The sequence below is a fragment of the Phacochoerus africanus genome, chromosome 5, assembly GCF_016906955.1.
Source record: "Phacochoerus africanus isolate WHEZ1 chromosome 5, ROS_Pafr_v1, whole genome shotgun sequence".
In the NCBI taxonomy this organism is placed as follows: Eukaryota; Metazoa; Chordata; class Mammalia; order Artiodactyla; family Suidae; genus Phacochoerus; species Phacochoerus africanus.
In genome coordinates this window covers 107,367,364-107,395,076 of record NC_062548.1, presented here as the reverse complement: position 1 = coordinate 107,395,076, position 27,713 = coordinate 107,367,364, and the positions used below count along the sequence as shown (strand labels likewise).

The 27,713-nt window shown below is 37.3% G+C and overlaps 1 protein-coding gene across 1 annotated transcript in view; it reads right to left on the bottom strand.

The window, feature by feature from the left end:
- PRKD3 (protein kinase D3) overlaps nt 1-27,713 on the bottom strand; it is a 91,182-nt gene that overhangs the window by 39,295 nt on the left and 24,174 nt on the right. Inside the window, exons 2-4 of the mRNA XM_047782272.1 lie at nt 3,309-3,447; nt 2,777-2,908; nt 1,833-1,990 (exon numbers count right to left, since the gene is read on the bottom strand). Of these exons, the coding sequence (XP_047638228.1) occupies nt 1,833-1,990; nt 2,777-2,908; nt 3,309-3,447 (429 nt within the window). The remainder of the gene's footprint in view (nt 1-1,832; nt 1,991-2,776; nt 2,909-3,308; nt 3,448-27,713) is intronic.

The following is a 27,713-nucleotide window of genomic DNA, read 5'->3' as shown; positions in this document are numbered from 1 at the left end:
CTTAGCTCTTCTCTTACTATACCCTCCTCCTTTTTGAGACTGCATGCTTGGACTGACAAATGTAACCCTGTGACATTCCTCTCTACAATTTCTACTTGTTCTAAAATACACTGCACAATCTAACCAATTCAAGCATGTCAACTCCTTTTACTTTCCTAAGGAATTTCCATCTTCAGGATAAAATATAAATGAATGAATTAAAAGTTAATACTTTATTCCTCTGCTCTGTCCTGCTATTTCCTAATTTTGTAATACTTAGGGTGTAACTGACATACGAGTATCTTTTGTGGGGTTCCCAAACAAGATACACTTTCATCCTACAGTCCCCAGTCTCAGCAAAGTTTGCTGTGCAGTTTGTATAAAAATTGCATTAACTTTTCTATTTCCAATCTTTCCCCAAGCTTTTGCATATGTTTATAATAACTCTTTGTTCTCAGTTCCTAATGCCATGGAACTCTTCTTCTACTTTAAAAATCCCATAATAGGTCTATACAACATGGAAATATGGGATTTTTATGAAAGAATTTCAAAAGCTTTTATTCTGGTGCTTTGGTAAACAAAATCTTATGACGAAGGTGTCAAGACAAAAAGCAAAAGACTTGATTTTGCCATTAACATACAGAAGACCAAAGAGGTTACAGAGATAAGTTAATGTTAAAACTGCAATCTATGGACGGAAGTCATTTTAGGTAGTATCAAATGAATAAAGCAGTTATTTCTCTCTTCCCCGATCTATTACATTTACCCTTGAGGGGTATAATATATAAGGAAAAGTTACTGATTTAAAAACAATCAGATCTGGGTTGATTTCTTAGACTGCTTACTACTTTGCTCTGCAACTTCAGTGTTGTCACTTGACCAATCTGAGTCCCAATTGTCTCATGGTATACAGATCTAATATCTCTCACTGGAATACTATAAGGATGAGTGGGGTCACTCATTCAGTTATGACTGAAAACTTAGTAAAGTACAAGGTAAGGTGCTCAGGATGGTGGGACAAAGACATGAACACTGTCTTCTCTAAATAGATCATAAACTTGGAATTCCCACTGTGGCTCAGTGGAAATGAACCTGACTAGGATCCAAGAGGGTGAGGGTCCAATCCCTGGCCTTGCTCAGTGGGTTAAGGATCTGGCATTGCTGTGAGCTGTGATGTAGGTCAGACACGGCTTGGATCCCAAGTTGCTGTATCTATGGCACAGGCTGGCAGTTGCAGCTCTGATTCAACCCCTAGCCTGGGAACTTCCATATGCCAGGGGTGTGGCCCTAAAAAGGAAAAAAAAAAAAAAGACCCTAAACTCTGTGAGGACAATCTAGTATACCAACACTATGATATTAAGGTAGAAAGCTATATACACCACTAGGGAAGTTTGAAAGTTCTACAGCTTTCAGAAAAATAACTTCTAGGGGAAAATCAGGTAAGGTAGCTATTGAGCTAGGACTGGAAAAAGCATGTAACAGAAACTAACAAGAGCAAAAGCTTGGGGAAATGGGTATGTTCAGGAAATGGTGACCAGTACAAATTGCTAGAATCACAGAATATATAAAGGTTTCTCAGTAGGGAGTGATATAACCAAAGCTGTATATTAGGTTGTAATGAAGTGTGGAGATCAAGAGACTGATCTTGTGGTCCAAGTGATAAGATGATCCCAAAGTGTTCAAAATGCAATTCATTAGTATTAGTAAGCCCTGTGTGCAGTAACACATTTTAAGTTTCTTAAGTGTAGCAATGTTACTATTTAACATAAAACTTATGTTTTGGAAAAATATCATATAACCTAAACATAAAGAGTAAGAAGTAAAATGCCCTTCTATTATCTTAAAATACATACCTCTTCAGTAGGAAGGGCTACATATTCAGTCTGTAGGGGTCTTGGAACTGAGAGGCCAGGTCCTGGCAGGGATACATTTGACAGACGTCTCTTTCTTACACCACTACAGTTATTTGGAATCTTGAAGGCACATCGTTTATGATAATTTAATCCACAGCCTAAATGTATTTTAAAAAATTAAAAAAAATTTTTTTTTGAATAAACAAAACTTTAGAAGTGTGTACATAAAAAAATAGATGCTTCTTTATTTTCTCTGGCAGCAATAGTTATCCTAATGAAGAACCCAGATGACAAGCCAAGAATAGGAAACATGTAGAAAGGTTAAGTTAAGGTTAAGTAGTGGTTCTGGAAGTGTGCTCCCCAAGACAGCACCTGAGAATGTGTTAGAAATCTAAATTACTGGGTTCCACCCCAGACCTACTGAATCAGAAGTTCTGGGGATGGGGCCTAGCAACATATGTTTTAACAATCCTTGAGGCCTTGATTCTAATGCATAATAAAGTTTGAGTACCACTGACAGAGCACTTGAGCACACTGTGGACTGTACCAAACTCCTCCCATGACATGTGAAAATTACATGAAATTTGAATTTCAGTATTCATAAATAATTTTATTGGAACACAGCATGCTCATTTGTTTACAGTTTGTCTATGGCTATTTTCATGCTACAACAAAAGTTAAGTCACTTCAAGAGATCACATGGCCAACAAAACTTAAAATATGTTTACTCTCTGGCCCTTTTCAGAAAAAGCTCATTGACTAATCAAAAATGTACACCTGTATCCTAACCCCCTGCCAATTCTAATTCAGAACAACCAGATCTCTCCAAATCTAAACCTGGAGTACCACCTAGTCACCAATCGATGACCTTCTTTCACAGATAATTACAGAATGCAAATGTGAAATCCTATTTCAAATGGGATACAAAAATTTAGAACACATACCTTCACATTTTAGGCCCTGACGTACCAATCCCCAGAGCATTTCACCACAGTAATCACAAAAAGTAGGAGCTTTGTAAGAATGTACATACAGAGTATGTGGACGAATCTGGAAGTCTTCTACTGTGGCCAAAGCTTTAAAAAAAAAAAAGTTACATAAACCTTATACTTGTAATTGCGATGAGATTAAGAACATGGACCATGATCATTTATGTCAAAGTGCACAGAATCATTTTTTCTCTGAAAGTTTCACTGAACCGTTAATTATGTTCAGCATTTAATAGTGTGGTTTTCAAACTTTATTTTAGGAAGTTCACCAGCTTCAAATAATTTTAGCTCCAAAAGTCGTCTGTAAGTAGTTACTCTGATGTACAAAACCATTTTCTCAAGGTGACATGATTACAAATAATTGTTAGATTTATTTAGCTAGTTAAAAAAATTATTTAACTTATACTAGGAAACAGAACACTAAAGTTAAAAAAAAAATTGTGGAGCTTTAACTTAAAAAGGCAACAAAATAAAGCTATTTACTTACCTGAAAGAACAACTTCCACTAGGTCTCCTTCATGTATTTCATCTGCTGAGGTAATCAGCTGCAAAATATTTTCTGAGTTCATGTCATGACGAAAGAGAAGGATTTTGTCATACATGCCAAAGAATCCACACTCTGGAAACTGCAAGAAAACAATCCTTTATCAATATAGCCATAGCATTCTATCTTTTCAAGTAAATGATTCAATCTTATGAAATAATTTTAAATGTAGTTTGCAACCGAATACTACCTACTTGCTAATAATTCTATTAATACCAAAAAAAGATCAACCACATGCTCAAGCATCCTGGTTAATTTTCTTGTTTTTTTATTTGGCCATACTCGCAGCATAAGGAAGTTCCTGAGGCCAAGAATCAAACGGAGCCAGCAGCAGTGACAATGTCAGATTCTCAACCTGCTGACCCACTAGATTAATTTTCAAGTTCAAAATATAAAAAAGTAAGCATTAGAAAGAATCATTGTTTATCCTAAAACACTTGTCTCTTAGAAGTACAGAATTTCTTTATTCAGTTATGGAAAATAAAACCTTGAACTTAACCACTACTACTACAAAGCCTGAGAGAAGCAGTCTTCCCTGTCCTCTAGAACTGGGCTTCCCATACAGTTAACTACTAGCCACATGCAGTCATTTAAATTTAAGTAAATTAAAATTAAATAATATTAAATGTTTAGTTACTCGTTCACTCTAGCTACATTACATGTGCTCAGCTGTCACTATGTGGCTACCATTTCAGACAGTGTAGATGTAAAACACTTTCATCATCAGAGTAAATTCTATTGAATAGTGTTGGTAGAAGGTTAAGTAATTTTCAAGCCACAGTTACAAGAACACCAATTCCAACATTTTTGCCAAATGCACCTATAATCTCTAGCATTTATCTAACATTTTCTTTAATCTATTTACTGTAATTACAAATACATGATTCTTTAGAGTACCTTCCTTTTTTTTTTAAGGGTCGCACCCACAGCATATGGAAGTTCCCAGGCTAGGGGTCAAACTGGAGTTACAGCTGCCGGCTTACACCAAAGCCACAGAAATGGTGGATCCAAGCCACATTTGCAACCTACACCACAGCTCACCACAAAGCCAGATCCCCAACCCAGTGAGTGAGGCCAAGGATCAAACATACATTGTCATGGATACTAGCTGGATTCATTTCTGCTGTGCCACAACAGGAACTCCATACAGTACGTTCCTTTTTAAATAAACTTTGGCCAGAGCAGACTTGCAGACCTGCAGACCTGCTTGTATATGCCTGTATGTATACGTATATTATTTCAAGGCTTCCACATTTTGTGACTACATTGCTGAGACACTTTGGGGATTAGTATACCAAGGACTAAAATATGAAGGTATGAGTTCTAAAATTTTTCATAGTTAATAAAGAGAAAAACTTGGGAGTTCCCACTGTGGTGCAGTGAGTTTGATTCCTGGCCGAGTTAAGGATCTGACAATGCAGCTGTGGCTCAGGTTCTATCCCTGGCCCGGGAAATTTCATATGCCTCAAGGGCAGCCAAAGAAAAAAAAAGCAAGAGACAGAGAGAGAGAATATCCTGAGTTTTTGCTTGCAAAAAAAGTGTAATTTTTAAATCAATTAAAAAGAAAAAAAAGACCATTTTTTAAAACTACAAGTGCCTTGGGAAATGCTGCTGCAGATATTTCAAATTTCTATAGTTTATCTCAAAACTGTATATTCCCACTGATTTATTTTTCTCCTCGTAGAATATCTTTAATGAACTATACAGTATGTCACTGCCCTGCACTGAAGGACCTGATATGCATCTGTCACTTTATAGGCACTTTTGCAGGGATATTGCTAAGGACAAGTCACCTATTTCATATGGTAGCTCTTTGTGATGACCCATAAAAGAAATTTCTCAGGTTGGTTTTATAATATGAACAATTGATTATGTAACTATGTTTTCTTGTTTACTTTGCCCACTGGAAAAGGGCAAGCCAAATTTGTAGTCCATTCCTAAGCATCAGTCTAAGATCTTAGTGTATGTTTTTTTAGGTGCACATACCAAATAAGCTTTATCTTATTTTATAACCTTAATTTTCCCATTAAAAATTCTTGCATATATCTCTCTAAAAAGGTTTCAATTTTTTGGAAAAATTAAGCTTTTAAGAAATTAAAATGACTTCATTAGAAATTTAAAAGTTGATCTGTATTTTAAAAAACCTGAGTAAGTAAAAGTGCAGAAATATTTAGTATTTTTATACTAAAAATTCAATTATTTGAGTTAATATGTATAAAAATTTCATATGCTTTAAATATATCTAACAGCATAAGAATTCTCCACTGAAAAGAGCGAAACAGAAAATCAAAAATAACTTTCTTCAAATTTTAAAGTTTAAATTTTATTAAATTTTATTTAGTTATTATTAAATCAGAAATCATCTAATGGGGAGTAAAGCATCCCTATAACTAATGTGCAACAATTCCTAAGGATTACTAAAAAAGGTTTTCACATTTCATCCTTCTAAAATCTTTTTTTTTTTTTGTCTTTTGTCTTTCTATGGCCACACCTCGGCATATGGAGGTTCCCAGGCTAGGGATCGAATTGGAGCTGTTGCTGCCAGCCTACACCACAACCACAGCAACATCAGATCCAAGCTGCATCTGCAACCTACACCACAGTTCATGGCAATGCCAGATCCTTAACCCACTGAGCAAGGCCAGGATCGAACCTGCAACCTCATGGTTCCTAGTCTGATTCGCTTCCACTGTGCCAAGACGGGAGCTCCTCATCTCTATAAAATCTTTAACAAAGTAATTGTATAAGGAGTTCCCGTCCTGGCTCAGCAGTAACGAACCTGACTAGTATCCATGAGGACATAATAGGTTTGATCCCTGACCGCACTCAGCACTGCCATGAGCTGTGGTGTAGGTCCCAAATGCAGCTCTGATCCCACATTGCTGTGGCTGTGGCCCTAAAAATAAAAATAAATAAATAAATATAAAAAATTGTATGAATAGAACTCATTTTTAAAATTCACCTTTTTTTTCACATCTTCTAAATGTAAGGCATTGGCCCTATGGTTTGCAAATGTAAGACAGTCAGTCCTTGCCTTCCAGGGGCTTACAATCCAGTAGAAAGAGAAATAAAACAAATATAGAACATGACAAGGGAAATGCCAAAAATGAAAAATAAAATTCTAGGAGTTCCTGTCGTGGCACAGTGGTTAACGAATCCGACTAGGAACCCTGAGGTTGCAGGTTCGATCCCTGACCTTGCTCAGTGGGTTAAGGATCCAGCGTTGCTGTGAGCTGTGGTGTAGCTCACAGATGCGGCTCAGATCTCATGTTGCTGTGGCTCTGGTGTGGGCCAGCAGCAACAGCTCTGATTAGACCCCTAGCCTGGGAACCTCCATTTGCCGCACAAGCGGCCCTAGAAAAGGCAAAAAAAGACAAAAAAAAAATTCTAGAAGAGGGAATAGAAAACTTTAGGAAAATAGAATATCACTAACAGTGATATTTGAGCAGAATTACAAAGAGAAGCAAGGTTTTGATGGGCAGAAAGTGAAAGCATCATCATCGAGAAAGTACAAGATAAAGGAGAGGATATGAATAAGTGGACCCCTATGATTGAAAAGTGAAGTGGGGGGGGAGGGTAGAAAGAAGTCAAAAAATGCACACAGGAGCTCAGCAAGGGCCAGACAAAGAGAGAAACTTGCAATCAACAGAGCTGAGTTCAAGCTTTGCAACCTACTAACTATAGCACCTTAAACAAGCTGCTTAACCTCTCTATGCTCCTTGTCTATAATCGGGAATAAGAGGACTACTAGCTTTAAATGATTCTTGTCAAAATTAAATTACTTGATAGCTATAAAACACTCAGCACAGTGATCAACAAACATTAGCAGTTCATATTATTCTATATCCAAGAGGGAGAGACAGAAGGTCCCTGAGCAAGGCAGTAACACAATCAAATCTATATTTTAAAAAGATAATGTTGACAGCACTATGCAGGAGGGACTGGAACAAGGAAGAGACCACAGCAAGCTCCTAAAGAAGGGAGAAGCTACTGGTCAGGAAAAAGGTTATCAGGGTCTGGATTATATAGTAAGATGATGGAAAGTAAAACAAGGGAACACTTTCCTCTAGAAACTACCTTTGGTAAATTATATGGATCACTACTGCTATTTTGACCAAGCTACAAGTCCCTATAACTAAATAACTAAATAAATACATCAATGAGCGAGGAAAAACACCAAACTAAAAAATTTATGGCTTAGAAAAATACATATAAAGTAATCTTGATAAAAACACACTAGTATTATTAAGAAACTAAAGAGCAAACAAAAAGAATTATAGGGAGTATTAAGAATATTTATTTAAGATAAACATTTGTGTACCAAACTGGAAAGCCTTCAGTGATGACATGGAATAAAGTAACTTGCTGACTAGCAAATATTTACATACTATATTTATCTATATGGTTGAAATGTTACAGGTTCCAAGGGAAAGAAAATGAAATACCTAGCCTGCGACAAACAGATTTCTGCTGTTCATGATTGGGTGTGCTTGGTAGGATATTTAGGAATTATCTGGAAAGGAAATGCCCCATAAAATGAAGTAACAGAAAATGTGGCTTGAAAAAAGCCAGAGAGATCATTAAACACTGCCATGGAACACCAGGAAATGGTGTGGCCAACCTTTAAAAATATTATGAATCTTGAGGCTTGAGTATATTAAAGATAAACATCTAAAAAAAGAACAAGGAAATAAACCATAAACATACACTTTATTTATCTATTTATTTATCTATGGCCACACCCGCAGCATGTGGAAGTTTCCAGGGATCAACATACTTTAAAAAAAACTAAACAATTGGGAGTTCTCTTGTGACGCAGTGGGTGAAAGATCCTGTGTTGTAACTGCAGCAGCTAGGATCCCTGTTGTGGTAAGGGTTTGATCCCTGGCCTGGGAATTTTCCACATGCCTTGGGCATGGCCAAAAAAATCCTCCCCAAACAAAAAGGCACCCAAACAATTATATTGAGGAAAACATTCACCAAAAAAAAAAAAAAAAATCTATTAGTAACTATAATCTGAAAATACAGGGACTGACTCTTCATGATTTTTAAAAATTCAGAAATTGGTTTTCAAGAAGGAGAATTATCTTTTTCTTACAACTGCATTAGGTGTTTATTTCACACTACTACAAGCCTCAGGATATTATGAAACACCTTTCACAGTACCCCTCCTAGGATTATTGACCCCACCTAATATCCTCACCATCATACCTAGAAGGAATATTATCACTGTTCATTACATCAACCTTAGTAATTCTAAATACACATTTCATCTTACCCAGCATAATATCTATCGTCCTGCTGGTATTCATAGCTTGCAAGTGAGTTTCAAATACATATGATGGCTACTGTGTATAGTCTCAGACTTCTCCAATGTTAAAAATAATAATTACTACAATTACATTAACACCAATCAAAAAATAATATAATCTGAATAACCACTACAACTCACAGCTTACTCATTGGTTCTTTTAATTTTGCGTTTTAATTTGTAGTTCACTTATGATGTTGTGTCAATTTCAGGTGTACAGTAAAGTGATTCAATTATACATATGTATATGTATTTTTTCAGATTCTCTTCCTATCTAGATTATTACAAAATATTGAGTAATGTTCCCTATGCCTTATAATACATCTGTGTTGGTTATCTATTTTATATACAGTAGTGTGTATCTGTTCATCTCCAAACTCCTTATTCATCCAACCCCCTACCTTTCCCCTTTGGTAATGATAAGTTTATTTTACAGTGGGTCTATTTCTGTTTTGTATATAAGTTCATTTGTATCTTTTTTTTTGTTTTGTCTTTCTGGCACATGGCATGTGGAAGTTCCCAGGCCAGGGTACCCAATTGGAGCTGCAGCTGCCAGCCTATGCCACAGCCACAGAAACGCTGGATCCAAGCCATGTCTGTAACCTACATCACAGCTCACAGCAACTCCAGGTCCTTAACCCACTGAGCGGGCCAGGGGTCAAACTGAGTCCTCATAGCTACCAGCTGGGTTTGTTACTGCTGAGCCACAAAGGGAACTCCTTTTTTTAGATTTCACGTATAAGTGATATGAAGTTTGTCTTTCTCTGGCTTACTTCACTTAGTAAGATAATCTCTAGGTGCACCCACATTGCTACAAATGGCAGTATTTCATTCTTTTTTATGGCTAACATTCCATTATATATATATATATAAAACGATGTACATTGCCACCAACAGTGTTGGACGGTTCCTTTACCCTCCACTCCCTCTATTGCATTAATTATTTGTAGACTTTTTGATGATGGTCATTCACTGTACTTTTGATTTGTACTTCTCTAATGGCTAGTAACATTGAGCATCCTGTCATATGCTTTTTTGGGGGCCATTTTCATCTCTTCTTTGGAGATATGTCTATTTAGATCTTCTGCTCATTTTTTGAATGGGTTGTTTATTTTTTTAACATTGAGCTGTATGAGCTGTTTGTATATTTTTGACATTGAGCCCATGTCAGCTGCATTGCCTGCAACTATCTTCTCCCATTCTGTGGGCTTTTAGTTTTGTTTATAGTTTGCTGTGCAAAAGTTCTTAAGTTTAATTAGATTCCATTTTTTTATTACTCTAGGAGATGGATTCAAAAAGATATTGATTTATGTCAAGGAGTTTTCTGCTTATGTTTCCTCTAGGAGTTTTATAGTATCGACCTTACATTTAGGTCTCTAATCCAATTTGAGTTTATTTTTGTGCATGGTATTAGAGGATGTTCTAATTTCATTCTTTATGAAGCTGTCCAGTTTTCCCAGCACCACCTGCTGAAGAGACTATCTTTCTCCATTGTATATTCATTCTTACCTCCATTGTCTCAGATTAACTGACCATAAGTGTGTGTTTTTTTCTGGGCCTTCTATCCTGTTTCACTGACTATATTTCTGTTTGTGCCTATAACTTTTGTGCCTATACTATACTGTTTTGATAACTGTAGCCTTGTAGTACAGTCCGAAGTCAGGGAGCCTGATTCCTTCAGCTCCATTTTTCTTTCTCAAGATTGCTTTGGCTATTCAAGATCTTTTGTGTTTCCGTACAAATTTAAAGATTTTTGTTCTAGTTCTGTGAAAAATGTCATTGGTATTTTGATAGGAATTGCACTGAATCTGTAGACTGCCTTGGGGAGTATAGTCATTTTGACAATAATGATTCTTCTAATCCAAGAACATGGAATATCTTTCCATCTGTTTCTGTCACCTTTGATTTCTTTCATCAGCATCTTAGCGTTTCTGGAGTACAGGTATACTGCCTCCTCAGGTAAGCTTATTCCTAGGTATTTTACTTAAAAAAATTTTTAAAAAAATTTTTTTTCTTTTTAGGGCCACACCCATGGCATATGGAGGTTCACAGGCCAGGAGTCAAATTGGAGCTGTAGCTGCAGGCCTACACCACAGCCACAGCAATGCTGGATCCAAGCCACATCTACAACCTACACCATGGCTCATGGAAATGCCAGATCCTTAACCCACTAAGCAAGGCCAGGGATCAAACCTGCATGAATGCTAGTCAGGTTCGTTTCCGCTGAACTGTGATGTGAACTCATTATTCTAGGTATTTTATTCTTTTTGATGTGATGGTAAATGGTACTGTTTCCTTAATTTCTCTTCTGATAATTTCCTGCTAGGGTATAGAAATGCAGGAGACTTCTGTATAATTTTGTATCCTGCAACTTTAGCAAATTCATTAATGAGCTCTACTAGTTTTCTGATAGTGCCTTCAGCATCTTCCATGTACAGTATCATGTCAATTGCAACAGTGACAGTTTTACTTCTTTTCCTATTTGGATTCTTTTTATTTTTTACTTCTCTGATTGCTGTGGCTAGGACTTCCAGAACTATATTGAGTAAGCAAGCAGTGAAAGTGGAATTTTTGCCTTGTTCCTGATCTTTGAGGAAAAGCTTTTAGCTTTCCTTGTTAAGTATGATGTTAGCTGGGAGTTTGTCATATACGGCCTTTATTAAGTCCAGCAGAGGGATATAGTCCCTCTATATTTACTTTCTGGAAAATTTTCATAAATAGATATTTATTAATAAAAACTTTTTCCGGAGTTCCTGTCATGGCTCGGCAGAAAGGAATCTGACTAGCATCCATGAGGATGCAGGTTCAATCCCTGGTCTTGCTCAGTGGGTTGAGGATCTGATACTGCCATGAACTATGGTGCAGGTCACAGATGCAGCTTGGATCTCAATATTGCTGTGGCTGTGGTGTAGGCCAGTGGCTACAGCTCCAATTCGACCCATAGCCTGGGAACATCCATATGCCATGGGTGTGGCCCTGAAAGACTAAATAAATAAATAAATAAAATTTTACAAAGCCTTTTCTGTATCTATTAAAATGATCATATGGTTTTTATTCTTCAACTTGTTAATGTGGGGTATCACACTAATTGATTTGTGGATATTAAAATTCTTTCATCTCTGGAATAAATCCCACTTGATCATGGCATATGATCCTTTTAATGTATGGCTGGATTTGATTTGCTGATATTTTGTTGAAGATTTCTTGCCTCTATGTTCATCAGTGATACTGGTCTATAATTTTTTTGGTGACATCTTTGTCTGGTTTTGTTATCAGGTGATGGTGGCCCCATAGATTGAATTTGGACGAGTGCTAACTCTTCTCAAAATGTTTGGAAGAATTCGCTTGTGAAGCCAACTGGTCCCATACTTCCATTTGTTGGGAACTTTTAAATCACAGATTCAATTTAGTACCCGTAATTGGTTTGGTCACATTTTTTTTATTTCTTCCAGGTTTGATTTTGGGAGATTGTACCTTTCTAACAATTTGTTCATTTATTCTAGGCTGTCCATTTTATTGGGATACAGCTGCGTGCTGTAGTCTCTTAGGTTTTCTTGTATTTCTGTGGTGTCAGTTGTAACTTCTCCTTTTTCGTTTCTAATTTTATTAATTTGTGCCCTCTCCATCTTTTTCTTGATAAGTCTGGCTAAGGTTTATCGATTTATCTTTTCAAAGAACCAGCTTTTGGGCTTTGCTGATCTTTGATCTTTTCTATTGTTTTCTTCTTCTATTTCCACTCTAATCTTTATGATTTCTTTCCTTCTACTAATTTCTTTTTAATGGCCACACCTGAGGCATATCAAAATTCCTAGACCAGAGGTTGATTCAGAGCAGCAGCTGGAGCTTACGCCACAGCCATGGGCAACACTGGATCTGAGCCGCATTTGTAACCTATGCCACAGCTTGAAGCAATGCCAAACCCCTTAACTCACTGAGTGAGGCCAGGGATCGAACATGCATCCTCACTGAGACAATGCTAGGGTCCTTATTAACCCACTGAGCCACAACAGGAACTCCTAATTTTGAGTTTTGTTTGTTCTTTCTCTAATTGACTTAAATGTAAGGTTAGGTTGTTCGAGATTTTTCTTATTCCCTGTATTGCTATAAACTTCCCGCTTAGAACTGCTTTTGCTGCATCCAGTATGTTTTAGATTGCTGTGTTTCATTTTGTCTCTAGGTATTTTTTGATTTCCTCAAGTGATCCACTGGTTGTTTAGCAGCATATTATTTATAGTCTCTATGTGTTTGTGAGTTTTTTGCAGCTTTTTTCTTGTAGTTCATCTCTCATCTCATAGCATTGTGAACAGAAAAGATGCTTTATATGATTTCAATTTTCTTATATTTACCAAGGCTTGCTTTGTGATCCGCATACCATCTACCATGGAGAATGTTGTGTGTGTGCTTAAGAGGAATATGTATTCTCCTGTTTCTGGGTGGAATGCTCTATAGATATCTATTAGGTCCATCTGATCTAATGTGTCATTTAAGGCCTGTGTTTCCTTATTGATTTTCTGTCTGGATGATCTATCCATTGATGTGAATGGGGTGTTAAAGTCCCTCAGTATTATTGTTTCACTGTCAATTTCTCCTTTATATCTGTTAACATTTGCCTTATACATTGAGGTGCTCCCATACTGGGTGCATATATGTTTACAACTGCTTGTATCTTCCTCTTGCATTGATCCCTTGATCACCTATGTAGTATCCTTCTTTGTCTCTGTAACAGTCTATTTTACTGGATTTTTTTTTTTTTTTTTTGGTCTTTCTAGGGCCACACCCACAGCATATGGAGGTTCCCAGGCTAGGGGTTGAACTGGAGCTGCAGCTGCTGCCTACACCACAGCCATAACAACACAGGATCGGAGTCATGTCTGTGACCTACACCACAGCTCTTGGCAATGCCGGATCCTTAACCCACTGAGCAAGACCAGGGATTGAACCTGCATCCTCATGGATGCTAGTCAGATTGGTTTCGGCTGAGCCACAATGGGAACTCCTGTAACAGTCTATTTTAAAGTTTATCTTGTCTAGTATGAGTATTGCTAGTCCAGCTTTCCTTTGATTTCCACTTGCATGAAATACCTTTTTACATCCTCTCACTTTCAGGAACACCAGATCCGAAACCCACTGTGCCTGCATCCCAACACTCCAGAGACACTTCTGATCCTGTAGCACCACAGTGGGAACTCCTGCTGGTCTTTTTCTTTCTCTTTTGTTCTCTTTGTGATTTGATAACTATTTTAGTGTTGTGTTTGGATACCTTTTTTGTGTGTGTATATCTATTATGGCTTTTTCGTTTGCAATTATGATGAGATTTTCATATAGCATTCTATATAAAAAAAGGGGGGGGAGAAGTCCCCACAGAATTGAAGCTGCTTCTCTGAATCTGCAACTCATTATGTGAAATTCACCACAGGACTTCGCAAAAAGGGGATTCAACTCTGTCTTTAGACTTACAGTCTAATACTTACTCAGCCATTTTACCATGTTCATAAACTGCTGATTATTCTCAACTAATCATAAAGATATCAGTACCTTGTACTTATTATTTGGTGCTTGGGCTGGAATAGTGGGTACTACCCTAAGTCTACTAATTGGTGCTAAATTAGGCCCACCTGGAACATTACTTAGAGATGATTAAATCTACAATGTAGCTGTTAACGGCCCATGCATTCATAATAATTTTCTTCATAGTTATACCTATCATAATTGAAGTCTTGGAAACTGACCAGTCCTACTGATAACTGGGGCATCAGATATAGCCATCTCCTAAATAAACACCATAACCCCCTAATTACTCCCACCTTCTTACTCTTACTCAAATCACGAATGGTTGAAGCTGCTGCCATGTATCCATCTTTATCCAGAAACTTAGCTCACACAGAAGTTTCAGTTAACCTTACCCTATTCTCCCTACATTTGGCACATGTTTCCTCCATTCTAGGTGCTATTAATTTTATTACCATAATCATAATATAAAACCACCCAACAAACGTTTATCCAAAGAAGACATACAGATGGCCAACAGGCACATGAAAAAAGTGCCCAACATCACTAATTATTAGAGAAATGCAAATCAAAACTACGAGATACCACCTAACACTGGTCAGAATGGCCATCACTAACAAGTCAACAAATGCTGGAGAGGATGTGGAGAAAAGGGTACCCTCCTTTACTGTTGATGGGAATGTAAATTAGTACAACCACTATGAAAAACAGTATGGAGGTACCTCAGAAAACTACATATACAACTACCATATCACCCAGCAATCCCACTCCTGGCCATATATCCAGACAAAACTTTCATTCAAAAACACATGTGGAGTTCCGTTGTGGTGCAGCAGAAATGAATCCGTCTAGGAACCACAAGGTTGCGGGTTCGATCCCTGGCCTCGCTCAGTGGGTTAAGGATCCGGTGCTGCCATGAGCACAGACGTGGCTCAGATCTGGCGTTGCTGTGGCTCTGGCATAGGCCAGCAGCTATAGCTCCGATTAGACCCCTAGCCTGGGAACCTCCATATGCCGTGGTGCAGCTCTAAAATGACAAAAGCCAAAAGCCAAAAAAAAAAAAAAAGATACATGCACCCCTGTGTTCACTACAGCACTATTCATAATAGCCAGGGACATGGAAACAACCTAAATGTCCACTGACAAATGAATGGATTAAGAAGATGTGGTACATATATATACACAATGGAATACTACTTATCCATAAAAAAAGAACAAAGTAACACCATTTGAAGCAACATGGATGGAACTAGAGACTCTCATATAAGGAATTAAGCCAAAAAGAGAAAGACAAATATCATATATCACTTATATCTGGAATCTAACATACAGCACAGATAAACTTAAATACAGAAAGAAACAAACTCATGGACTTGGAGAACAGACCTGTGGTTGCCAAGGGAGAGGGAGTTTGGGGTTACTAGATGCCATCTACTGCATTGGAATAGATAAGCAACGAGATCCTGCTGTATAGCACAAGGAAATATATCTAATCACTTGTGATGGAACATGATGGTAAATAATGTGGGGAAAGAATGTATATATATAAATATGTATAACTGGGTCACTTTGCTGTACAGCCAGAAATTGACAAAACATATAAATCAACTGTAATAGGAAAAATTAAGGAGTTCCCATAATGGCACAGTGGTTAAGGAATCCGACTAGGAACATGAGGTGGTGGGTTCGATCCCTGCCCTTGCTCAGTGGGTTAACGATCTGGCGTTGCCGTGAGCTGTGGTGTAGGTCGCAGATGCGGCTCGGATCCTCCGTTGCTGTGGCTCTGGTGTAGGCCGGCGGCTACAGCTCCGATTTGACCCCTAGCCTGGGAACCTCCATATGCCGCGGGGGGCGGCCCAAGAAATGGCAAAAAAGACCAAAAAAAAAAAAAAAAGTGCTAAAAAAATTTTTTTAATCTAAAATAAATAAATAAATAAAACTATCCACTGTATCCCAATACAAACTGATCTGCCCTAATTACAGCTGTACTACTGTTGCTATCACTACCAGTATTAGCAGCCAGAATTACTCTACTATTAACAGACCCAAATCTAAATACAACCTTTTTTGACCCTGGAGGAGGAGATCCAATTCTCTACCAACAACTGTTCTGATTGTTTGGCCACCCTCAAGTTTATGTCCTTATTTTGCCTGGATTTGGAATAATGTCTCATATTGTAACTTACACTCAGGAAAAAAAGAGCCTTTTGGGTATACAGGCCTAATATGAACTAAGATGTCTACTGGCTTTTTAGGTTTTATCATATGAGCCCATCACGTATTTACAGTAGGCACAGATGTTTACACATGAGCATACTTTACATCAGCTACTATATATTGCTATTTCCACAGCTGTAAAAGTATGGACTAGCAACTCTCAAAGAGGTAACATTAAAATGACCTCCCACTATAATTATAAGCCCCTAGGCTTTATTTTCCTTTTTACAGTAGGTGGCTTGATAGGAATTGTTTTAGCCATCTCTAGATATCATTCTTCACAATTCATATTACATAGTTACATATTTCCACTGTGTATTATCAATTAGAGCAGTATTCACTATCACAGGGGGCTTCACACACTGGTTTCCACTATTTTCAGGTTATACATTCAACTCAGCGTGAAAAATTCACCTTATTTGTAGGTGTAAATAAAACTTTCTTCCCACAACACTTTCTTGGTCTATCTGGAACACCACAATGCTATTCTGACTATGCTGATACATATAATATGAAATACCATTTCATCAATAGGTTCATTTATTTCACTAATAGCAGTAATATTCATATGTTATTTTATAATCTGAGGTGCATTTGCATCTAAACAAGAGATCTCAATGGTAGAATTAACCACTACAAATCTGAAGTGACTACATGGATGCTCTCCATCATACACACATTTAAAGAGCCTACTTATGTTAACCTAAAGCAAGAAAAGAAGGAATCAGATCCTCTTCTACTCGTTTCAATCCAACACCATAACCATTATGATTTTCTTGATAAATGGGTATTAGTAAAATTTTACATAATATTTTCAAAGTTAAGTTATAGATGAAAATCCTATATTGCTCTATGGCATACCCTTTTTAACTAGCCTTTCAAGATGCAACATCATCCATTATAGAAGAGCTCCTAAATTTCCAGGATCGCACATTAATGATCATATTTTTAATTAGCTCCCTGTCCTTTATATTATCTCACTCATATCAATGATTAAACTAACATATAAGAGCATAATAGAGGGAGTTCCCTGGTGACCTAGTGGGTTAATGATCCAGCATTGTCACTGCTATGGCACAGGTTTGATTCCTGGCCCAGGAACTCCAACATGCTGCAGGCACAGCCAAAAAAAAAGAGCACAACAGATGCACAAGAAGTAGAAACAATCTTAACAATTGTACTATCACTCTATTTCTAATTTTTAAAAGTTTATTGTAGCTGATTTACAATGTTGTAATAATTTCTGGTGTACACCAAAGTGATTCAGTTATAATATATGCACACATCCATTCTCTTTCAGATTCTTTTCCCACATAGATTAATCACAGAATAATGGGTAGAGTTCTCTGTGCTATACAGCAGGTCCCCCCGGGCCAATCATTTCATACACCTCAGTGTGCCTACCATCATTTTAATCTTAACTGCCCTATCATCATTACGCACCATTATGAATTCTTTACATAACAGATGAAATCGATAATCTTATCTGACTGTGAAAACTATGGGACATAAATGACACTGGAGCTACGAATACAAAGATATAGGGATTTAAAGTTTGACTCCTACATGATATTCCTACATCAGATCTAAAACCAGGAGAACTGGGATTATTAAAGGCAGACAACTGAAGAGTTCTACCCACAGAGATCACAATCCAAATATTAACCTCCCCTGAAAAGGATACTCATGAGCTGTCACTTCAATAGGACTAAAAACAGACACCATTTCAAGATACCTAAATCAAACGACCCTCATATCAACACTACCAGGCCTATACTGTGCACAATGCTCAGAAATTTGTGAATCAAAATCATATTTCATACCTATTGTCCTCAAATTGGTTCCACTAAAATATACTGAGAAATGATCCACATCAATACTATAAATTCACTAAGAAGCTAAATAGCTTTAAGCTTTTAAAGACTCTTGGAGGTTTAGCCTCCCCTTAATGACATGCCACAGATAGACACAAATCATGATTTATTACTATCTTATCAATAATTCAAACCCTGTTTATTACATTCCAACTAAAATTTTCAAAATATGTATATCCTTCAAATCCAGAGCTAAAATCTACTAAAACACAAAGCAATCCCTTGAGAAGCAAAATGAATAGAAATGCATTTGCCTCTCTCATTACCCCAACAGTATTAATAGGACTTCTTACTGTTATCTTATTCATCATATTATTTCCCATACCTAACTGATTAATTAAAATGTGTTATTTTCATTCAAGAATCCTAGTCCAATTGACCTCAAAACAAATAGCTATAATCACAAAGGACAAACTTGGACCCTAATACGTATATCACTCATCTTATTTACTGGATCAACAAATTTACTAGGACTCTTACCACATTCATTTATACCCACCGCACACTCTCAATACATTCAGGTACAACAATTCCTCTGTAGCAGGAACTGTCATTCTCGTCTCCCACAATAAAAGCATCCTTGGCTATTTCTGCCACAAGAATACCAGTTCCTCTTATTCCCATGCTTCTTATTTCCATGATCCTAATAGTAATCATCAAACTATTAGCTTCTACATTCAACCAACAGCCTTAGCCATACAAGTGACATCTAATATTACAACAGTTGATTTAATCAAAATAATCACTTAGTCAAAGAGGCAACCCTAGCACTATTAAGCATTAGTACCACTGCAGCCCTTATTACATTCATTATCTTATTTACTCACTTCTTGAATCTGCAACTGCTCTAACTCAAGTCTATATATTTACCTTGCTATTACCAGTAAGTCTTTCATGTACATGACAATATTTAATGACGCACCAAACCCACGCATCTCATATAGTAAATTCCAGTCCCTGACCTCTTACAGGTATTCTCTCAGCCCCTCTCATAACATCTAGCCTAGTTATGTGATTTCACTTTAACTCAATGCTATTACTATCATTAGGCCTATTAACTAATACCTTCAACAGTATATCAATGACGATGAGACATCATTTGAGAAAACATCTTCCAAGGCTATCACACACCAACTCTTCAAAAAGCACTCTAATATGGATAATTCTTTCCATTATTTCTGAAGTCCTCTTTTTTTGATTTTGATTTTTTCCATTATAGTTAGTTTTACAGTATTGTCAATTTCTACTGTACAGCAAAGTGACCCAGTCACACACATATAGTCTTTTTTTCATGTTATCCTCCATCAGAGTTCCCATCGTGGCACAGTGGAAACGAATCCGACTAGAAAGCATGAGGTTGCAGGTTCGATCCCTGGCCTCACTCAGTGGGTTAAGGATCTGGTGTTGCCGTGAGCTGTGGTGTAGGTCAAGATGCGGCTCGGATCCCGCGTTGCAGTGGCTGTGGTATAGACCAGCAGCTACAGCTCCGATTAGACCCCTAGCCTGGGAACCTCTAATGCTGCGGGTGCAGCCTTAAAAAAAAAAAAAAAAAAAAAAGACAAAACATTATCCTCCATCATGCTCCATTATAAGTGACTAGATATAGTTCCCGGTGTGAAGTTCTCTTTTTTCCTGGCTTTATCTGAGCTTTCCATCACTCAAGCCTTGGCCCAACACCTGAGCCAGGTAGATGTTGACTATCAACAGGCATTCATTCTCTAAATCCACTAGAAGTGCCGCTCCTTAATACCTCAATCTTATCAGCCTCCAAAATATGTATCACTGAGCCCACCATGACCTTATAGAAGAAACCACAAACATATACTCCAAGCTCTTTTAACTGTAATTTCTAAGATAATATCTTGTCTTAACTCTGGTCACACACTAGAATCATGAGTAGAGCTTAGAATGATTTCTGGTATTTTCATCCTAAGCATTTTTCCACAGCAAATGTTTGGGCCACATAACTAATTGGCTATAAGGCAATTTTGCCATAAAAGATACACTATACCCTGGAGGAAAAAGAGGTTGAGGGCCTCAAAGGTGTAAGTTGATCCCACATTCCTCACAGAACTGTGGAACATCTATCAACAGACATGTGATACAAACAACAGTAGAAGGCTTTCACAAGGTATACAAAGCTCAGTTACAAATATGTATCCTAGTATTTGGAAACTGGTACCTCTCTTAATGAAGGAAAAATTTTAGTGAAAAAGAAAAGTGTGATGCTGAATGAGATGACAAATTAATAAGCAAAATTTGTAATACAGTTGAACAAAGTAGGGGCAAGGAGTTTCGACCCCTGTGCAGTCAAAAATCCACATATAGGAGTTTCCGTTGTGGCTCAGCAGTAATGAATCCATAGTATCTACATACATTTTCAATGTATTCAAATATTTTGTGTTCTGTAATAAAATCTAATTTGTGACTCATTTTTCATGTTTCATTATGTTTCTTTCAATGTCCCACTTTTATTCTTCATTATCTTATCTTTTATGGCAAAACTGCCTCATGGCCAGCTAGTCATGTGGCCAAAACGTCTGTGACAAAAATACTTATGGTAAAGAATCTACAGCAAAGACTGTTTATAGAAAGTACCTAGAACCCTTAAAATAAACAAAGATGAAGACTCTCTTCCCAGATTTAAGGTCAGGCTCTGGGGAATAGGGAATGGACATTTAAATTTTAAATTTACTTTTATATAGTTCCCTGGTGGCATAGTGGTTAAGGATTTGGCATTGTCACTGCTGTGGCTCAGTTTCGATCCCAGGCCAGAGAACTTCTGCATGTCATGAGCACAACCCATACACAAAACTTAAATATTATTCAGTATATTTATATATACTCTTTAAAAAAAAACAGATTTTATTTCTAATAATGGGTTACTGAAAAATTGAGACAATAGTGCAGAGTTTCCAAATACCCCATAGCCAGTTTCCCCTATTATTAAATCTTCATTACAGTACATTTGTTACACTTAATGAACTAATACTGATAAATTATCATTAACTAAGGTCCACATTTTTTAAAATTTCCTTAGTTTTACCCAGTATCCTTTTCCTGTCCCAGGATCCCACCCAAGAAACCACATTTCCTTAACTGTCATTATCTCCTTAGGTCCCTTTTGGCTGTGACAGTTTTGCAGACAGTTTTTTGAGGACCTTGACTGTTTTGAGGAGTACTGTTCAGGTGTTTTTTTGTCAGATGCCCCACCAGTAGAATTTGTCTGATGTTCTCATTATTAGACAAGAGTTAGGAGTTTCGGGGAAGAAGACTGCACAGGTAAAGTGCCATTCTCATCACATCATATCAAGTGTATTTACCATCAACATGATTTATCACTATTGATGTAGACCTTGATCATCTGGCTGAGACACTGTTTGTCAGGTTTCTCTACTGCAAAGCTATTCCTCCCTCCCACCTATGCCATACTCTTTGGAAGTAAGTCACTATGTGCAGCCCACACTTAAGGAATGACAAGGTATGCTCCCTGTCCTTGAAGGTAGAATATCTACATAAATTCTTCAAGGCAGAGTATGTGAGTGCAGTTCTTTTGTATGGGAGATTTTTCTATTTTCTATCATTAATTTATTCATCCAAATGTGTGTATAATATATGTATATACATATATTTTTCTCAGTATGGACTTATGGATATTTATTTCATATTGGGGATTTAATTATACTCTTTTAGAATATAATTTTACCTTTTTTTGGTCATTTTAGGGCCATAGCCACAGCATATGGAAGTTCCCAGCCTAGGAGTCTAATCAGAGCTGTAGCTGCTGGCCTATACCACAGCCACAGCAATGTGGGATCTGAGTCACATCTGTGACCTACACTGAAGCTCATGGCAACACTAGATCCTTAATCTGCTGAGCAAGGCCAGGGTGTCCTCATGGATACTAGTTGGGTTCATTACCACTGAGCCACAACAGGAACTCTAATTTTACTTATTTTTAATAGTCAATTTATTCATGTGGTTCAAAATTTTTAAAGTACAAGAGCAGAGTGCAAAATCTATGCCCTAGCTACCCAGTTATCCACACTATAGTCAACAACGTTCCTAGTTTTCTCAGTATCCTTCTGAACATATACATAGATAATAAACAGAATATATCTTTCCTTCTTTTTACACAGATGGTAAAACACTATAAACACTGTTTTCTGCATATTGTTTCTCTTAGCAATATATCTGGACATCATTCCATGGCAATATATAAAAAACATTTATGTTATTTTTTTGCAGTTTTATTTTACCAGTTCCCTACTGATGGGATATGGGTTGAGGGATAAAACTAAAGCCAAAATGTCTTATGTTCAAATCCTGATCAAATTTATGTGCTAACTACACAACCTTAGCTCAGTTTCTTGATACATAAAATAGTGAATATATTTAAAGAGCTTTGAACTCCTAATATGGTTTGAGTGCCATATGAACTGTATCTACCATTTCTCATGCTTTATAATTACAAACAATAACCAATGTACAATCTTATATAAACATACCTTTTCCCAATTTTTATTTGCTCTTTAGGCCCACACCTGAAGCACATGGAAGGTCCCAGGCTATGGGTCAACTTGGAGCTACAGAGGCTGGCCTACTCCACAGCCACAACCACAGCAACACAGGACCTGAGCCACATCTGCAACCTACACCACAGCTCCTAGCAAAGCTAGATCCTTAACCCACTGAGTAGGGCCGGGAATCTAACCAGCATCTTCATGGACACCAGTTGGGTTTGTTTCCCCTGAGCCACAAGAGGAACTCCCCAATTTCTGAGTATATGAGTAAGATAATTTCCTAGAAGTAGATTTACCAGGTTAAAGAACATGGACATCTGACGTTTCTAGGTATTATGAAAATGCTCTTTACAGAGACTCTACCAATTTATATCTCCAAAAGTAACATATTAATGCATGGGCTTTTTCTGGAGTTCTTGTTGTTCTGCAGCGGCAACTAACCTGACTAGTATTCATGAGGATGCAGGTTCAATCCTTGGCCTCGCTCAGTAGGTAAGGATCTAGTGTTACCAAAAGCTGTGGTGTAGGTCACAGATGCGGCTCAGATCTGGCATTGCTGTGGCTGTGGTGTGGGCTGGCAGCTGCAGCTCTGATTCAACCTTTGGCCTGGGATCCTTCAATAAGCCAAGGCTGCAGCCCTAAAAAGACAAAAAAAAAAAGAGGGATGTATGTTTTTTTCTCATTTCACTTTCCGTGGTTGTTGTCATTTGTCTCGAGATTTTTTTTTTTTTTTTAATTTCCTCTCTGATTTCATTGTTGACCCACTGGGTTTTTAGTAGCATGTTTAGTCTCCATGTGGACTAAATTAAAATCAATAGGTCAACAACGAAATCAAAGAGGAAACAAATACCTCAAGACAAACATTAATGAAAACACAAACATACAAAATCTATGGGATTCCACAAAAGCAGTTCTTAGAGGGAAGTTCACAGCAATATAGGCCTTCCTCAAAAAAAAAGCAAGAAAAATCTCAAACAACTTAACCTACCACCTAAAAGAATTAGAAAAAGAACAAACAAAACCTAAAATCAGCAGAAGGAAGGATATGATAAGGACCATAGAGAAATCGGTAAAATAGAGATTTAAAATATAATAGAAAAAATCAATAAAACCAAGAGATGGTCCTTTGAAAGGATGAACAAAATCAACAAACCTCTGACCAGGCTCACCAAGAAAAAGAGAGCTCAAATAAACAAAATAAGAATTAAAAAAGGAGAAATCTCAACTGATACCGAAGAAATTTTTAAAAAAAGAGAATACTATGAACAATTACATGCCAACAAATTTGACAACCTAGAAAAAAGGACAACTTTATAGAAACACACAGCCCACCAAAACTGAATCCAGAAGAACTAGATCATGTGAACACACCAATCATCAGAAATGAAACTGGATATATAATTAAAAAAAAAAAAACAACTCCCTACCAACAAAAGTCCAAGACCAGATGGATTCACAGGTGAATTCTACCAAACATGCAAAAAACTTAGTAATTCTTAAAATCCTCCAAAAGATTAAGAGGAGGGAATACTCCCAAATATAGTCTTTGAAGCCACCATCACCCTAATACAAAAATCAAAGATACTAACAGAAAAGAAAATTATAGGCCAATATCTTTGATGAACAGATGCAAAAATTCTCAACAAAATTTTAACAAAACTGAATCCAGCAACACATAAAAAAGATTATACACCACAACCAAGTGGATTTCATCCCAAGTTCACAAGATTGGTTCGAAATAATCAATGTAATTCACCACATTAAAAAAGAAAAGTCAAAAACCACATAATCATCTCAATATGCAGAAAAGGCATCTGACAAAATTCAACATCCATTCACAGTAAAAACTCTTACCGAAGTGGGTATAAAGGGAATACATCTCAACATAATAAAACCCCTTGTGGCCAACCCCTAGCCAATATTGTACTCAAGGGAGAAAGCTGAAAGCCTTCCTGCTAAAGTCTAGAACAAGACAAGAATGCCCACTCTAACCGCTATTATTCAACATGGTATTGGAAGTCCTAGCCACAACAATTAGACAAACAAAAGAAATAAAAGGTACCCAAATTGGAAGAGAAGAGGTAAAACTGTCACTATATGCAAATGACATGTTACTATATATAGAAAACCCTTAAGACACCACACAAAAACTACCTGAATTGATTAACAAATTTAGCAAAGCAGCAGGAAACAAGATTAACATTCAGAAATCAGTTGCATTTCTGTATACCAACAATGATATATTAGAAAAGGAATATAAAATCACAGTATCTTTTAAAATCATACCCCGGAAAAAACTAGGAATAAACCTGACCAAGGAGGTGAAAGACTTATACATTGAGAACTATAAATTATTAATCAAGGAAATTAAAGACGATTCAAAGAAATGGAAAGCTATCCTACGCTCCTGGATTGGAAGAATTAATGTTATTAAAATGGCCATACTACCCAAAGCAATCTACAGATTTAATGGGATCCCTATCAAATTGCCCATGACTAGAACAAATAAATAAAGGAATTTTATGGAACTATAAAAGACCCAGAATTGCCAAAGCAATCCTAAGGAAAAAAAAAAAAAAACAGGAGGCATATGGAACAGAATAGAGAACCCAGAAAGAAACCCAGACCCCTACAGTCAATTAATCTTTGACAAAGGAGGCAAGAATATAAAATGGGAAAAAGGCGGTCTCTTTAGCAAGCAGTACTGGGAAAACCAGACAGCTACACGTAAATCAATGAAATTAGAACACACACCAGGGAGTTCCTCTATGGAGCCACAGCTTAAGGATGTGGCGTTGTCACTGCAGCAGCTCAGGTCCCTGGCCCAGGAACTTCTACAAGCTCCAAATGTGGCAAAAAACAAAAAACAAACCACCCTTACACCATCAAAATAAACTAAAAACGGTTTAAAGACTTAAACCAAGACAGATGATACTAAAAAACTAGAAGAGGAATTCCCATGGTGGCTCAGTGGTTAATGAATCCAACTAGGAACCCTGAGGTTGCCGGTTCGATCCCTGGCCTTGCTCAGTGGGTTAAGGGTCCGACATTGCCGTGAGCTGTGGTGTAGGTCGCAGACGCGGCTTGGATCCCACGTTGCTGTGGCTGTGGTGTAGGCCAGCGGCTACAGCTCTGATTCAACCCCTAGCCTGGGAACCTCCAAATGCCACGAGAGCAGCCCAAGAAATGGCAAAAAGACAAAACAAAATAAAACAAAAAAAACAAACTCCTAGAAGAGAACATTCTCTGACATAAACATTCTCTGACATAAATCTTACAAATATTTTATTAGGTCAGTCTTCTAAGACAAAAGAAATAAAAACAAAATAAACAAATGGGACCTAATCTATTTGCAAGCTTTTGCACAAAAAAGGAAGCCATTAAAAAAAAAAAAAACAAAAAAGACATCCTACAGAATGGGAGAAAATATTTGCAAAAATGCAACTGACAAGGGCTTAATCTCCAAAATACACAACTTACATAACTCAACAACAAAAAAAACAAACAATTTGGATTTCCTGTTGTGGCTCGGCAGGTTAAGGATCCAGTGTTGCTGCAAGCTGCAGCGTGGGTTGCAGATGTGACTTGGATCTGGCATTGCTGTGGCTGTAGCATAGGCCTGGAGCTCCAACTCAACCCCTAGCCCGGGAACTTCCATATGCTGCAGGTGCAGCCATAAAAAGAAAACAAAACCAATCAACCAAAGAAAATAACAAATGACCCAATCAAAAATGGGGAGTTCCCGTCGTGGCACAGTGGTTGACGAATCCGACTAGGAACCATGAGGTTTCGGGTTCGGTCCCTGCCCTTGCTCCGTGGGTTGACGATCCGGCGTTGCCGTGAGCTGTGGTGTAGGTTGCAGACGCGGCTCAGATCCAGCGCTGCTGTGGCTCTGGTGTAGGCTGGTGGCTGCAGCTCCAATTCAACCCCTAGCCTGGGAACCTCCATATGCCGCAGGAGCGGCCGAAGAAATAGCAAAAGGACAAAAAAAAAAAAAAAGGGCAGAAGACCTAAATAGACATTTCTCCAAAGAAGACATATAGATGGCCAGTAGGCACATGAAAAAAATGATCAACCTCACTATTAGAGAAATGCAAATCAAAACTACAGTGAGGTAACATGTTATACCAGTCAGAATGGCCAACATTATTAGGTCTACAAAAAACAAACGATGGAAAGGGAACCATCCTACATTATTGATGGGAAGGTAAATTAGTTACAACCACTGTGGAAAACAGTATGGAGGCACCTCAGAAAACTAAAAATAGAACTACCATATAATTCAGAAATCCAACTCCTGTGCATATCTATGGATAAAATTATAATTCAAAAGATATAGGCACACCGATGCTCATAGCAGCACTATTCACAATAGCCAAGACAATGAAGCAACCTAAATGTCCACTGACAGATGAACGGATTAAGATGTGGTATGTATAAACAATGGAATACTACTCAGCCATAAAAGAGAATGAAATCATGCAATTTGCAGCAATATGGATGCAACCAGAGATTATCACACTAAGTAAGTTAAAAAGAGAAATACAAATATCATATGACATCATTTATAAGTGGAATAGAAAATATGGCACAAATGAACCTATCTACACAACAGAAAGTGATGCACAGACATAGAGAACAGACTTGTGCTTACGGAGAAAGAGGAGAGGGGGTGGGATGGACTGGGAGTTTGGGGTTAGTAAATGCAAACTATTACATTTAGAATGGATAAACAACAAGGTCCTATTGTATAGCACAGGGAACTATATCCAATTTCCTGGGACAGACCATGATTGAAAATAATATAAAAAAAGAATGTGACTCAGTCCTATGTATACATAGCTGAGTTGATTCGCTATACCGCAGAAATTGGCACAAGGTTGTAAATCAACTATACTTTAATAAAAAATAAAGA